Raw genomic sequence first — 14439 nt, forward strand, 5'->3', positions numbered from 1 at the left:
TTTTCAAGTTTCTCGAGAAGCGCTATGTTGAGTAAATTTGTGGGTGAATACAGATAAATACAGATAAGGCATCAACAAATTGCATAGGGTTCACTAAAATCCCGATCTTTTGGATTACGGTTACTCTGCTTAAACATTAACAGTTTTCTAATCAATATTTCAATGATCAGGTTGAATGATTTCATAATCGTGAATGCAGGATACAGCTCTTTGAAGCTCGGGCATGGTTTTGAAGAAGCAATTGATGGCTTTGCTAGCAGCTGAAAAAGCCGTAGCTTCCATTCACGTCAAAGTTCCATATCTTGAATTATCATGCTTCAGAGTTCGGAAGAGGCCTTGGCTTACATATCAAACATGCTTTTCTAGTCCGTCCATATAGAACTTTGACGAGATTTGGCAGCAAAGATCGGTTAATAAGTGCTGTGATCGAGTATAACAGCTTCTAACTACTATTATTCTACACGAACTCGGGTCTAACTTCTCTCAATTGTGAACATAATCACAACATTAAAATTAATGTTTACCTTTCATTCTATTAAACATGGAAAGCAACACTTATACTAAACTCGTGCAAGTTGGACATACAAAAACATACTTAAGCCTGTTTGGTAAGATAAGTCAGCTATAAATATTTATAGTTCTAATAACGGCAACGCGTGCTCAGGACTATCTTTGGCACTGTGCAAGAGAATGGTTTGTGGCGGCGAAGGATGAACCACGCACTCGCCCAGCTCTGCGGCGAACCCAGTACCCAGAATGTAGCTAAAGCTGGAAGGGTACGATGGGCAGGGCATATTTCAAGAATGCCGGACAGCAACCCTGCAAAGATGGTGGTTACTTCCGACCCGGCAGGTACAAGAAGAATAGAAGTGATGTCTATGTCTAGGTGGATTAATCAGGGTTTTTGGTGATATTTTTGGATTCTTATATGGATTCTTTTGAAATTTCTTAACAAAAAAGTTTAAATCAAGATTTCTCGAGATTCCTCCTAGGGATTTTTTAAAAAAATGGTCCAGAGGTGCTGAATTACCATAGGAATCGAGCCCTGTACTTGGTTTTGATGGACATTTTTATTTTATAATAACGGTCTACCGGCGCACCGTGGGACCACTTAAGGACGGAAATTTACTTCAATCGCTTCGGCAGAGTCAGAATCATGACATATTGCCATTCTGTAGCACCAGGTTACAAGTAACAGTTATCAGCAATGCGTTTCGTACATAAAACATGCTAAAACATTAATTTTTACTAGGGAGTGAGTGCTAGTAATGGACCCTTTAACGACTGAAATTTACTTCAGTCGCTCCGCTAAAGCGAACCTCTTGATAAATTGTTTTTTTTTTGTATCTTTATTAAGGAGGCTTTCAGCCCTTGGCTGGCTCACCTAATTGATGAATTGTAGATCTGCTGCACTAGATGACAAGCAACGAGTATCAGCAACGTGATTCGTACATAAGACTAGCCAAAACATTCATTTTTACTATACTGAAGCATGCATTTTAAAATACTGTAGCTAGCATGCCTATTATGGCCACCCCCGGGTCCATAATACGCAACGTCGAGTTTGTTTATATACGTATTATGGTATATTGATTTACATGTTCTTTTCCCACATGTTCCTTGTGCCTATTAAGGACCCCCCCCTTATGTGCTAGTAATGGACCCTTTAGTGTATTTACACTGACAAATTAGTTAATATTACTAAATTCCCGCTTCCCAGACCATAACAAATGTATGGAACTGCTGTCCTGTTATATGAAGCAACTCATTTCGACGGAAGTTTGCAGAAAATAGTTGATTCCAGCGTTTAAATTGGGGTTTTGTTCAGGGGGTCCATTATACGCACGGGGTCCATTACTAGCACTCACCCCCTACACCACCATTGAAAACTCGAGTATCGATGGCAGTTATTGGCAATGGTTACGTAGCGATATCAGTGGCGTTTATAGGCAGGGGAAAATTATTACCATCGGTGACGTTGTTCAGAGATTCCGCAGAGATAGTTGGAGAGAAATTATCAAACAACTGATTGCAGTAGATTCGCATCGATTGCAGCTATAGCGGTTTCAGTAAAACTGCTGAAAATGTATTTGCTTCGGTTGCGTCGGTGATTCGGTATTTTGTGGAAAATTATTGGCGGCCATCGTTAGCGATCGACATTTTGACGCAATGTTTAGATTTTGGTTTGGCGGCTCTCATTGATCGGAAGACGCATTATTGAAAATCGAAGAGAGCTTGAAGGCGTTTTGCTTGACTGCAGCTTTTCGCACACGTCTGCTGGTGCCAGTGGAGCCGCTCGGAATGTTTATTGCTGCTGTAGTGTGTGCGTTCTGGGAAACGTTTGGTTCGTTTCTACTGCTTGTTAGGTGTCTGTCAGATTAGACGCGACGTTTGACGTTACTCACATGAAGGAATAATAATTACTATCAATAAACTTTCAAATTTCTTGTCGTGTCGCATCCAGCGCTCGCGTCTACACTGACTTCCCTTGTAGGATGACCACCTAGCGTTGAAATCCCCTAGATTTAACGATATGCTTTTCCATTTTGAACCAAGGGGGTTTCGACTGGCTTCATGGCGGATGCTTCTCCTTAATTCTAGCTTGGGTGCCGACAGTAGCTGCGCTAGTAGCAGTTGCAAGAACTCGCTGCCACAGTGGTTTATTGCTACCGAGGATGTTGCATCCGCTTCCCGTGAAATCCCGAACAAATTGACGCGCGAGCAGTGTTGGTTTGAATTTTTCATGCTAAAATGCATAATTTCACTCATTTGCCAAAAATTCATTTTGGTTTAAAAACGCATTTGAAATCAATTTGGGGGCAATTTATTACTTATACATAAAACAGTGTCTAATATTTTATGCGACCAACGTCAATTCACTGTTTTTAACGAAGGAGAACAAAAGAAAATCTACGATGATTCAAATGGGTGATTCAACTCATCCAGTTTTTAGGTGCTGAGTTGGGTGCGTTTCAACTCACGCTTGATTTGAATCATCCATGAGTTTAGAGATTTTGAGTTTTTACCAACACTGAATTCATGATATTTATGATCATAAATGGCGTAATCTGATATAACTCGCGCGGCGCGAGTACGAAAAAACTTCCGCTATGAAATGAACAGGTGGCGCCGTCATAGATCAGACCCGCTCCGTCAAAACGACACGTAATATACATATGCAGTGACGCTGCTTTGATGCGGTGCGTGCAATATGAGTTTCCTTGATTGATCCATTCAAAAATATAGTTTATTAAAAGAATGGGATCAGCATAAGTCACATCGTTATGGGCGCAAAGTCAAGCCTCGTGCGGGCGCTCAGTTTCGATTCAGTTCAACGGACGCAGAGCGGAAATATCTGTAGGGAATTGAATGCAATGCAACGATGGCGTCGGTAACGGTTGCTACTGTAAACCTTCAGCATCGGTTGCGGTCGTCGGAGGTCGGCTAGAGATTCAAGAGAGGGTTAATACTGGGATTTAAAGAATACTGAAATATCAATGTACTGAAGACACATAAACTAAAATTTCCAATAATATCCATTACATAGAGCTATGTAGCTCTATGTCACCTTTGCGTACAACCTGATTGGGCTGAAGCTTTGAGTTTCCCTGGGTCTGGCTCTGCTGCAATGTCCTGCCGAATTCCAGTCTAGCGCTTGCTTGTAGATTTTGTGTGCCATGAATTTATAGTTATTTGAATTCTCGTTTGGCAGTGAATAATATGCATAATATCCATAGCCGATATCTATCTTAGCGATCTTACGTCTCACGTGACTCGCCATACGCAACCGCGCTAACAACGAGGCATTATTTGAATTCAGCGTCAGTAGGCCATGAATTACAACACGTTTGCAAAGCAACCAGTTTTTCCCCTGATTAGTTACGGACAATACGTAAGTACTATCTTGTTCCCGATAATTACCTAACGTATTCGGCTGGTCCTTTTCCGACGGCACGAGGCCACACATTTGGCGATCCTTGCCGGGCATAATTTAGAACTTACGTTCTATTCACCAGATAATCTGACTGTCTTTTAAATTAAGGATGGACTGATCAATGTTAATAAATAAAAATGCCCAATAAAACTACAAAAAAATATTTTAGCGCGAGTGGTGCTTGAAAAAGTGCTCAGTGCGTATTCAAATCGCTAAAACTATTTTAAATATTGTGAGTGCGAGTGATGCTCGCAAAAGTGCTCAGTGCGTGTGAGAAAGCGCTAAAAAATATTTTGAGCGCGAGTGGTGCTTGCAAAAGTGCTCATTGTGTTGTGTGACAAAGCGCTAAAAAAATATTTCGAGCTCGAGTTGTGCTCGCATAAATGCTCAGTTCGTAACTGCCTTGGGTTTGGACTTGACTAATTAATTCATGTACAAGTGTACAGGGTCGAAAAAATGCACGGAGCGTGTTTTCGCTACAAACTTCTTGATTTTCGCATATTTTAACCCTAATGCCATTCTATGCATGGTACTCTTTATCGCGAATGAAAGAGACGATTACACGATACACGAATGGTTTCGTTCAGGATCATGGTTTCTGAAATATCCCGCCAACGCTTCATCTAAGTGACGTGATAAAGCGTCGATACCATGTCATGACTGGCTGTTCAGAATACTTCACTGCGGACACTTCGCTACATGGGGCTTCCATCATTTTATCAGCAACCGTAGTTTGTTCGTCGAGACTTGCCTTTCGCATTGCGACAATAATCGTATGCACTGTACTCGGTGGAGAACGTAGCCACTTACTAGATAGGACACTGTCGATACAGCCTAAGCCCCCCAAACGACGCGTATTACCAAAAATCACAATGGTTTTCTGATCGCCAAGTGTTATGCCTGATAACAAATAAGTTAGGCGTTGTATTTCCGGTATTGTACTTCATTCTATCGTGCCTCATTTGATTCACAGTAAAGCCAGCTTCGGCACAAAGAAACCACGTTTCAATGTCCTCGGCATCGAATGGCGGATAGTTGATTTTTGCAATCATTTGTTGGATTCCGCTAGCCTTGCTATCGTCGTCGCCTGCCATTTGACGATATCACTCGTGGTGACTTTTGTATCAGAAGTTATGTCCCTATTCTCACGGAAATTTGAGAATATTTGAATAGATAGGCTCACTTCACAACAAGAGAGCAAAATTTTAAATACTCTACTTAGAGGGATGATGACAATACAATCTTAATCAGTCGGCTAATGGAAAAAAAATTAACGATTTTTTTTCCAATACAAGTCAAATTAGGTTCAATCGTTTTTGTAGTCCCACACTCCTGCCTTCTGAAGTTTTCAACATTCATCATGCAGAGGTGTCCCATTCCACTCCAGCTTATATCACCATCATTAACCCATGCTGGACTATTATGAAGCTGCAGTCTGAAGTTATGAAACTGCACGAATGCATTCAACGGAACGAACCAGAGGTATCACGCTGTGAATCGTTGCGGGTGTTGCCAACGACAGCCACCGTTGATACAGATACGAAGACCACAATTACGGTGCAGTCGGCGATGGCGTGTGCGATTATCGTGTTTGTAGCACTTTACTGAAACACGTGAAGTATGTAGGTGGTGTAGGAAATGACAAATGCTCCGGAACAAACATTCCACGGTACAACTGTCACAAGGTTGGAGCCCGTTTATGTGTTGGAACTATGCTGCTTGGTATCTGGTTAATTATCCCTTTCTCGGTATAGCGTGCTTTAGATTCATTAATTATAAATCACTAAATGCATTGAATGTTCTTTGATATCATGAAACAGTTTAAAATTTTACCTGTTTAAATCGATATTCGATCTCCAGTAGTTGAGGCTAAAATGCAAGTAATAAAGAATTTATTAGTATTTGGGGTTGTAATAATTTGGAAATCCAAATAGGACAGATCAATAAAGCCCTAATATGTCGTGCTAAGAGCTCGACAGTTCTTGTACCAAATCTTTTATAATTTAATTTGGGATGTTATATATTGCATATATGCTACATGACTTAGAATAGGAAAACTGAAAAATATATAAAAAAAAATCATTTCAACAGGAAAATCTATCGAAACAAATTATTATAACTCATTATAACTCATGTGATTAAACTAAGGTGTGGACTGTTTGCAATCCTCATCTGAATCAAACATAAATCCAGATAAGTATGTACAAACAATTTCCATGCCATCTATATTTAGTTAGGCGACTGTTAGATACATGCCAGAAACAGTACAACACTATACACACATTCAAACCCTCCAATTGATTTCCATTTTATTCCAATTAGTTTTGAAACTAAGTTGTTAAAGCATTAAGCATGCAAGCCTTTCCACGCATGCCAATCAATCATTTTCCTTCGTTTTTCATTTTGAATCACCGTACATTGTTTCCATGTTTACAATGACCATCACAATTATTTCTAATGAATAGTAAGACGAAAACTACCAATCAGTCGAATATCACATAGCTCCCATTTAGTCCAATGAAACAATCATCGAACCAATCAAACCATCACATCGACTAATTCATTCTCTTTTTTTCTTCCATCTTTTTTACTTGCTGTCTTTTTTATAGATGTTAAAATGAAAAAGTCCCTCTTGCTCTATGGTAAGTCCCGGCGGCGATGTGTCCCTGTCGAAAAGCCTGGCCCTCGTCGAATCCTGGTGACAGGACAGGACGGAGCATCTTCCGGTTCTGGTTATTCTCCTTTTCGTTTCTACTATTTCGATTTGCTCGGTCAAAAGTTTTTTTTTCTGATTCCAAACCACTCCACCCTCACTTACTCTCTTTCTTCTATTCTCACCACGATTTTCACTTAGTTCTACTTGAAATTCATTGCATGCCACCATTATGAGTAGATTACCATTCTCCACACTCAGCCTTGCCTCCTCAAATGCAATTCGAAATTGAATCTTCAATGAGGAGATCCAGCCATCCGGGCTATTATAGAAACGGCAACTGCCTTGATTGTTTGTTTTACCTTTCGATTCATTGTACCATCCTTCAATCGTCAACAACTAGAACAGTAGAACCTACCCCTTCGCATGAAGTTTAGCACAATTTTATTTTTCTAGTGTGTATAATAGACTTGTTCATATTTTCGTTACGTCTTAGGGCGAGATAAAATTCAAATAGCATAAACTAAAGGTGAAATAAAAAGCGAATCATTTGAAGTAGCAGAAGTAATTTTAATTAAACGCTTTTGATTTTCATTTTTATCAAATAAGAGAAGCTGAAGTGCGGTAGCCAGTATGGTTTCAGTATGTTATTATTTTCGTAAATTTTGTATATGAATTTCGAGAATTTTGAATAGACAACCCAGTTTATTGGTACTGCTCCTGAACTGAAAATTTCAGCCAAATCGTCTGATTGGGCGTGGAAGCTTTCTCAAATGATGTTCCACCTGCAACACGAATCAGTTCGATTCCGTCGTCTAGTTTTCCAGATTCTATTCGTAGTCGTTGCATGTTTGCTCGCTGTCAACTTCCATCCGGTTTGTGCTATTCACAGGCAACTTAATCGTCTATGTAGATTCAGCAAGGACCAGTATTGTTGCACCCACTACACAACCTGAGCAGGTAATTTGATTTCCGAAAGATTGCATGCCGTACATTATTTTCATCCGTTTCATTTGATTTCGTATCGCACATCATATGAATTTTTTAAAACCATATTTTCGTAATCATGTGGTTCTCCACTTATTACTTTTTACAGCATATGATATATCCGCAATCCACATGTACTATGACTATATTAGAACATGGAACTATTTGATTGTTTGCATCAGACGAATCGAAGCACTTATGTTAATATAGATATAATCACCTTGATCGAATTCCAGAGTTGATTTTATTGGCATACGGTTTATTTTACCATTCAAATAATATGAGCATAACATGTACAGATAGAAGCAAATAAAACTGCTTTTTCAAAATCAATATACCGAATTTTACAGGAAGCTCAAACGTAGTATTACCACAGTTTAATCTACAGGGTTTGGACAGAATGGTCGGGACAGGCAGAATTTTACCAAATTCGAATGACCATAACTTCGTGAAATATTGATCTGGCAGCTTTCGATGGGAGAACTAATTAAGTTTTGGAAAACTGGTTCAAATTTCAAATGCATGTTCAGATTACCGAATACCAGAAATAATCCGAATTATTTGAGGGCATGTATGTCCTTTTTATATTTTTTCTCAGAAACTTAGTTGATTGATATATTGATGTAACAGATCGGACAGTAAAAACCAAGGAATAACCAACTCTAAACTTTCGACAGTATCCAGAAATATTAACAAATACTAGCGAAAAACTACATCGTATCTATGGCAAATTGATCGAAGAGCCCTGGTTGGGAAAGCGTAAAACACAGTACCACACAGTCAACACAGTCCACCCCGTTTTAGGCGACACAATTTCTGTCTCCTTGAAATTCTAAAAAATCACTGAACAACTATTTCTATTACTAATACTTTGGACTCCTGTTTTGATTTGATGCCATAAGGAATGTAAAATGCAGTTTGAAAAATTTGTAGAAACGGTAGACAGTAGAAATCAGGTGTGTCCCAAATGGGGGAGTTCCTCCGGAAGTTCCTCCAGGAGTTTCTCCGGAAGTTCCTCCAGGAATTCCTCCGGAAGTTCCTCCAGGAATTCCTCCGGAAGTTCCTCCAGGAATTCCTCCGGAAGTTCCTCCAGGAATTCCTCCGGAAGTTCCTCCAGGAATTCCTCCGGAAGTTCCTCCAGGAATTCCTCCGGAAGTTCCTCCAGGAATTCCTCCGGAAGTTCCTCCAGGAATTCCTCCGGAAGTTCCTCCAGGAATTCCTCCGGGAGTTCCTCCAGGAATTCCTCCGGAAGTTCCTCCGGAAGTTCCTCCGGAAGTTCCTCCAGGAATTCCTTCGAAAGTTGCTCCAGGAATTCTTTCGGAAGTTCCTCCAGAAATTCCTCCGGAAGTTCCTCCGGAAGTTCCTCCAGGAATTCATCCGGAAGTTCCTCCAGGAATTCCTCCGGAAGTTCCTCCAAGAATTGATCCGGAAGTTCCTTCAGCAATTCTTCCGGAAGTTCTTCCAGGAGTGTCTCCAAAAGTTCCTACAAGATTTTCTCCGAAAGTTCCTTCGGAAGTTCATACAGAAATTTACCCGAAAGTTGCGCACAAGGATGTTATCGATCATTTAGTAATCTGCGTTCGCTAGTAGCAGTAACTTATACTATATTATAACAGAAATGCAATCATTTAGTATAATTTACTGCTTATTGAGCTATAGCACCGTTATTAGTGAAAATCAACAACGAACTGTTAGGCAGAGTTGTAGATAAACCTTTACACTAGAAGTCCACCATACAACACATTTTGAAATTTAGCCTCTACTAAATGTTCGAACGCAAATTACTAAATGATCGATAACATAACAACCGCCGAACGACATCAATTTCAAAAGTACAACTTCAGTCATTAACTCTTATATGGAAAATTTCTACACATCTTCATAAATTACTGCCGAAATTCCCCTGAAAAATTCCAAACAGTTCGTCAAGAAATCACCCAGAAAACTTTTCTGAATTTCTTCCGCTAATTTCCTTCAAAAATTCCCCTGAATATCCTTAAGAATTTACCTTGAAAATTCCCCCGAATCATATTCAGGTATTCACTTAAAAAAATCATACGGAATTCACTTCAAGAATTCGTTCAAAAATGTCTCCATGAATTCCCCGGAGTTTGCTCCGAAAATTTCTCTAGAAACTTATTTTGAAACTCTCCAAAAATTCCTCAAGGTATTCCTTAGAAAATTCAATGAGTGGCACCGGGATATTTTTCTATAAGAAGAATTAATGATGAAATTTTTGTGGCCGAAGGAGGACCTGGACGGTTTCATGAAACAATTCCTGGAGTATTTACTAATGAAATTTCCAAAGAAATTTCTGGCTTGAATCCCTGGAGGATTATTTGGATAAACTCTTGAATGAATTTTCGAAGTAATGTGTTGATTTCCAAATGGACTTACTGGAGAAATTCTCAAAAAGTTTGTGAAGAAATTCTAGAGTTTGTATTTTTAGAGAAAGTTTATGTGGAATTAAAAAATCTTGCTTAATTTCTGAACAAATTTTACATGTAATTTTGAAATAATTTCAGAATGATATACCGCAGGAATCCTTATAGAAATTTCCGGTGGTGTTAAAAATCTTCAATTTCTGAAGAACAATTTCTGAAACATTGAATGTCAGGGAAAAAATGTTTATGTTTGGCCGTTGCATAGGAGGGATCTAGGCTTACAAAGACATTTTTCCACAATGTTTTTTGCACTAATTTAGCTTGAAATCAGCTCCATGCTAGAAACAGTTGCCATCCAATGATTTTGATTAGACGGCTTTATCGAAAATAAGAATCAATTCTCGACATATACTTGGAAGTTGGAGCCCTCCTTAGCCGTGTGGCAAAATGCGTGGCTACAAAACAAAACCAAGATTTGGGGTTCCGTTATCATTTCCCCCATGAATTGCTTGCCAGTATATCAAAGTTACTTGCCTTTTTTTCGGGTATTGGACCACCCGACTAGGACATTAATTTACTATGTTCTGAAAACTCAAATGTGAATATGTACATTATGTGGAAGATTTTGGTTTGAAAAATACATTGGAGGTAACCACTTCCCTTCGATGGGTCTCGAACCCACCACCCTCAGTACGCTAGACTGGTGCTTTCACCAACTAAGCAACGATGGACCTCCGTCGGCCTTCGTAATTTAGCGGCTACTGAATGAGCCCGAGATTCCCAAATCGGACGCATAGTCGAAGCACTCAAAATCCATTTGTCAATCTAACACTTCCACATGTGTGTAGTGCACGTTCGCATTAGAGTGAGCGTGAGTTTTTAAATTGTCTGGTAGCTAGACATATTCTTCATCAGCAAATGCACTGATCAAGTAGAGATTGTGTACTTGCGTGAGCTATTAGCCAGATATACGCAATATGGTCGGGTACATTTTTCCATGAACTTTCTACGCTTTTAAAGAAGCTAATGTTCTAAGATCATCTATGGCTTACAGCTTGTTTTTGATGGAATGGATTAATTAAGATAAAAATGAAATGTCTATTCAAGATAGTTGAGAAACATGAACAGAAACACTTTGTCTGTTTACTGTTGAGGTCAAAATTCATATGTATGTATGTATGTATGTAGTTATCCCCCATCCTAGCTTGAGTCTTGCTCTGCATATGGCTCCGCCTAATAGTACAGTCGAATTTAAATACCATACTGATTTCAATTCACTGCTGTATGAAGGGCCAAAAAACGGTGGTGGCGGACCCGTAAGCAGAGATACTTACGCGAAACTACTGTTGAGGTTAAATTCGTAACTTTAAAATAACACTCAAGTGGTGTAATTAAATGGGGTCTTATGTCAAGTGAAGATCTAATGACATTCCCCAAGCTCTGGATAACTCTAAATAGCTTTCTAATCGAACGAAAACATTTTCTGGTTGTAATTTAAAACTTGCTGTGCTTTTCTTTGGATTAGAATATGTAAAATAAAGGTACTTTTTGGCTATAGCTTCAATTTATTCAATAAAACGTACCTTTGATTTTCATCCTAATTTCCAAATAAGTGTAAAATTATTTCCTGAAGTAGTATTTGCTGGTAGCGTTTTTGCAGTGGCCTCATTTAAAATTAAAATTCAAGTCGTAGCAATTTGCAACTTTTATTCAACCCTAAAAAAACCAAAATCATGTTTGGTGGCGTAATAAAACGTTCCCCCGGAACCAATTAAAAACTCCATCATTTTTTAATTGGGGTTTCTTTATTTACCAAATGTCATTTTTATTTCCTGGAAGATTCTTGGTTACCCGAAAGTCGCGGAAATAAAATTTTATCGCCAATTAAATACTCTTTTCACTTTTGCCACTTCCCCTCAAATGGCCTTGGTACCAGTAGCCACTGGACAAAACATCTCCAAAGAAACTCCCCTTTGAAAGCTGGTGTTTGTTTTTCCCCGACAATTAAGTGGCACTTGTAACACTCTCCCGGTTGCGGTGCCAATGAGACTCGTGATAAGACGAATTATTTCCTGAAACATCAAAGTGTCTTCTTATCCCAAGTCGAAAATCGTGCAAAAGTAGAAAGTCCCCTTCGTGGGTTGATTGAAGGCAACAGTTATTAGCTTTCCATTTCCGGGCTTCGGGGAAGGCAGTCGGAAGGCGACAGCGGCGGCGGATGGGTTTAGGAAGTTTTCCAGGCGAAAGCAAACCTGCCACCAACTGGCGCGACGATGTCACAACAAGGTTTCTTATCCTTTTGGGCAGGCCCTTGTCGGAAGTCGATGATATGATGTTTGAGGATGACTTATGCTTTGTTCGCGTGCGAATTGTTTTTCTAAGTTTTTTTTTATGACAGAATGATCTGGTTTATGATTACAATAACCATTCAAGTTACAGCATGCTCAAAGGCGTGTATCACATAACATAAGTGCAACTTCGAAGCGAAACCGTTGCAAAAAGTTGGCCCCCTTTTGCTTCTCGCCAAAGTTGTTTAACTGGTATAGGGAACATCGTTCTGTCATCTGAGAAAAACGACACGGCACTAAAAAGTGGTATAAAAGTTAGGCCCTGCACTGACAAATAAATTAACTCAAAATTTGAGTCACATTAATTGTATATTACTTGGCGACTCGTCCACACGAAAAAGCCTGTTTTTCACTTTGAATGTGCTACGTAGCCGTGTTTCGAATTATGCAATAAAATATATGGTACTTGAAGCATCAAACATACATATAACTCACTCGTTTTTAGGGTATCAAAAAAGATTAATTTTACAAAATTAGGCCTTTATTAGCCAAAATAAATGCTATTGTTGAACGCCTTTGAGTTTCATTCAGATCAAGGGCTGATTAAGGGAACCGAGATATTGAATTTATTCGCGTTATGGACATTTTTTCTCATTGACATTGTGCAATGCTGGATGGCCACAGTAGGCGGTCTTCGGTTGCTGCTCGTGAATCGGGTCTATCCGCCCGAAAGTCAGTGATCTATTTTTCGGACAATTTGTGTACCTGTACGGTAAAATGGCTAAAAAAATAGAAGGTTGTAATTAAGATACGATAGCAAATTGAACGTTGAATTACGTTTAGTTCGATAGTGGCAAAATTCAATATGTTTTTGCATGTTCATTATGGATGGATATGGCCGAAATGTAGGCAATTTACGGTAAAAGTAAAATTTTAACACTACCTGTCGAAATCGGATTTTCAATTGTTAAATGCATTGAATCAATTGTTTACAATAGTTATACAATAGTTTACAATAGTATAAAATCTTAGAGAGTAAACTGAACGATTCATACCAAAATCGCTTGAATCCGTTCAAAAACGGCTGAGTTATTGAGTTTTACTTCCTGACCTCTTTTCGTGAAGGTCCCAAATTTGAAACTTTTTAATGACCCCCCTATCTTACCGAAAGACGTAATTCTACGTCAAAACACTTTTTCAAATTTCTTGATGGGCGATTCTATTTGATGCCCTGATGCTCTGGATAAAATTTCAGCCAAATCGGTCAACGTTTAGACCGTGCTAAACTCGTTGAAAGTTTATATGGGAGAATGTATGCAGAAGCATCGAAAAACAGTGATTTGCAGTTAAATGGCACAATTTACGGTGAAGAACCGTGATACTAATTCAGTTAATATAGAATTAAGCAAAGCTATTAGCTATTTGCTGGAGTGTTGTATGGGTGAATTTATTACTTTTCTAGGGTTAAAGAAACGAAATTTTCTCAAACCACACTGCAGAAAAATGCTAATAGCTTCACCGAGTAAACACTAATCTTCTTGCTGGATGTGTGTGATGAACTGGATGTGTATCATAGTTCTTCATCGTAAATTGTGCGAAGGCCGACGGAGGTCCTTCGTAGCTTAGTTGGTTAAAGCACCAGTCTAGCATACTGAGGCTCGTGGGTTCGAGTCCCATCGAAGGGAAAGTGGTTACCTCCAATACATTTTTCAAATCAAAAATCTTCCACATTATGTACATATTCACGTATGAGTTTTCAGAACATTGTAAATTAATGTCCAAGTCGGGTGGTTTAATACCCGGAATATAGGCAATTAACTTTGATTGAACTAAAATCAATTGTTCTTTCAAATCTAATTTTGTAATGATCAAACAGAGGAATTTGGGTAAATTAACCAAAATTTTCAAAGTAGAATGTCTCCTCATTAAAATGGGGGAGGCATTTTTGAGAGAAAGGGTGACTTTTTCACTGTGGGAATAATATCAACATGAAAACAGTACCCATTAATGAGTAAAGTCATCTAACTGTGTAAGGTTTGATTGTGTTTACAATATATTTTTCCGTGTTTCGAAAGTGAACTGGTATAATTCCTTTGGCATTACGATGTTCTCTACACTCAGCCAAATGAACATAAGAAATCCAATAACATGCCTTTTGAAATTTAGCCATAAGCATAATATAACAAAGTCAAT

At 38.8% G+C, this 14439-nt stretch overlaps 1 protein-coding gene across 5 annotated transcripts in view; it reads left to right on the forward strand.

Moving 5' to 3' along the window:
- The window catches only part of LOC134210992 (band 7 protein AGAP004871), a 457813-nt gene that overhangs the window by 392819 nt on the left and 50555 nt on the right, over positions 1-14439 (forward strand). The window contains exon 2 of one of the 5 annotated variants that reach the window (XM_062687491.1): positions 6544-6576. The exons of the other annotated variants lie outside the window; for them this stretch is intronic. Coding sequence (XP_062543475.1) covers positions 6544-6576 — 33 coding nt within the window. The remainder of the gene's footprint in view (positions 1-6543; positions 6577-14439) is intronic. 5 annotated transcript variants of the gene reach the window in all.

Source organism: Armigeres subalbatus, chromosome 2 (assembly GCF_024139115.2).
Source record: "Armigeres subalbatus isolate Guangzhou_Male chromosome 2, GZ_Asu_2, whole genome shotgun sequence".
NCBI classification, from domain to species: domain Eukaryota; kingdom Metazoa; phylum Arthropoda; class Insecta; order Diptera; family Culicidae; genus Armigeres; species Armigeres subalbatus.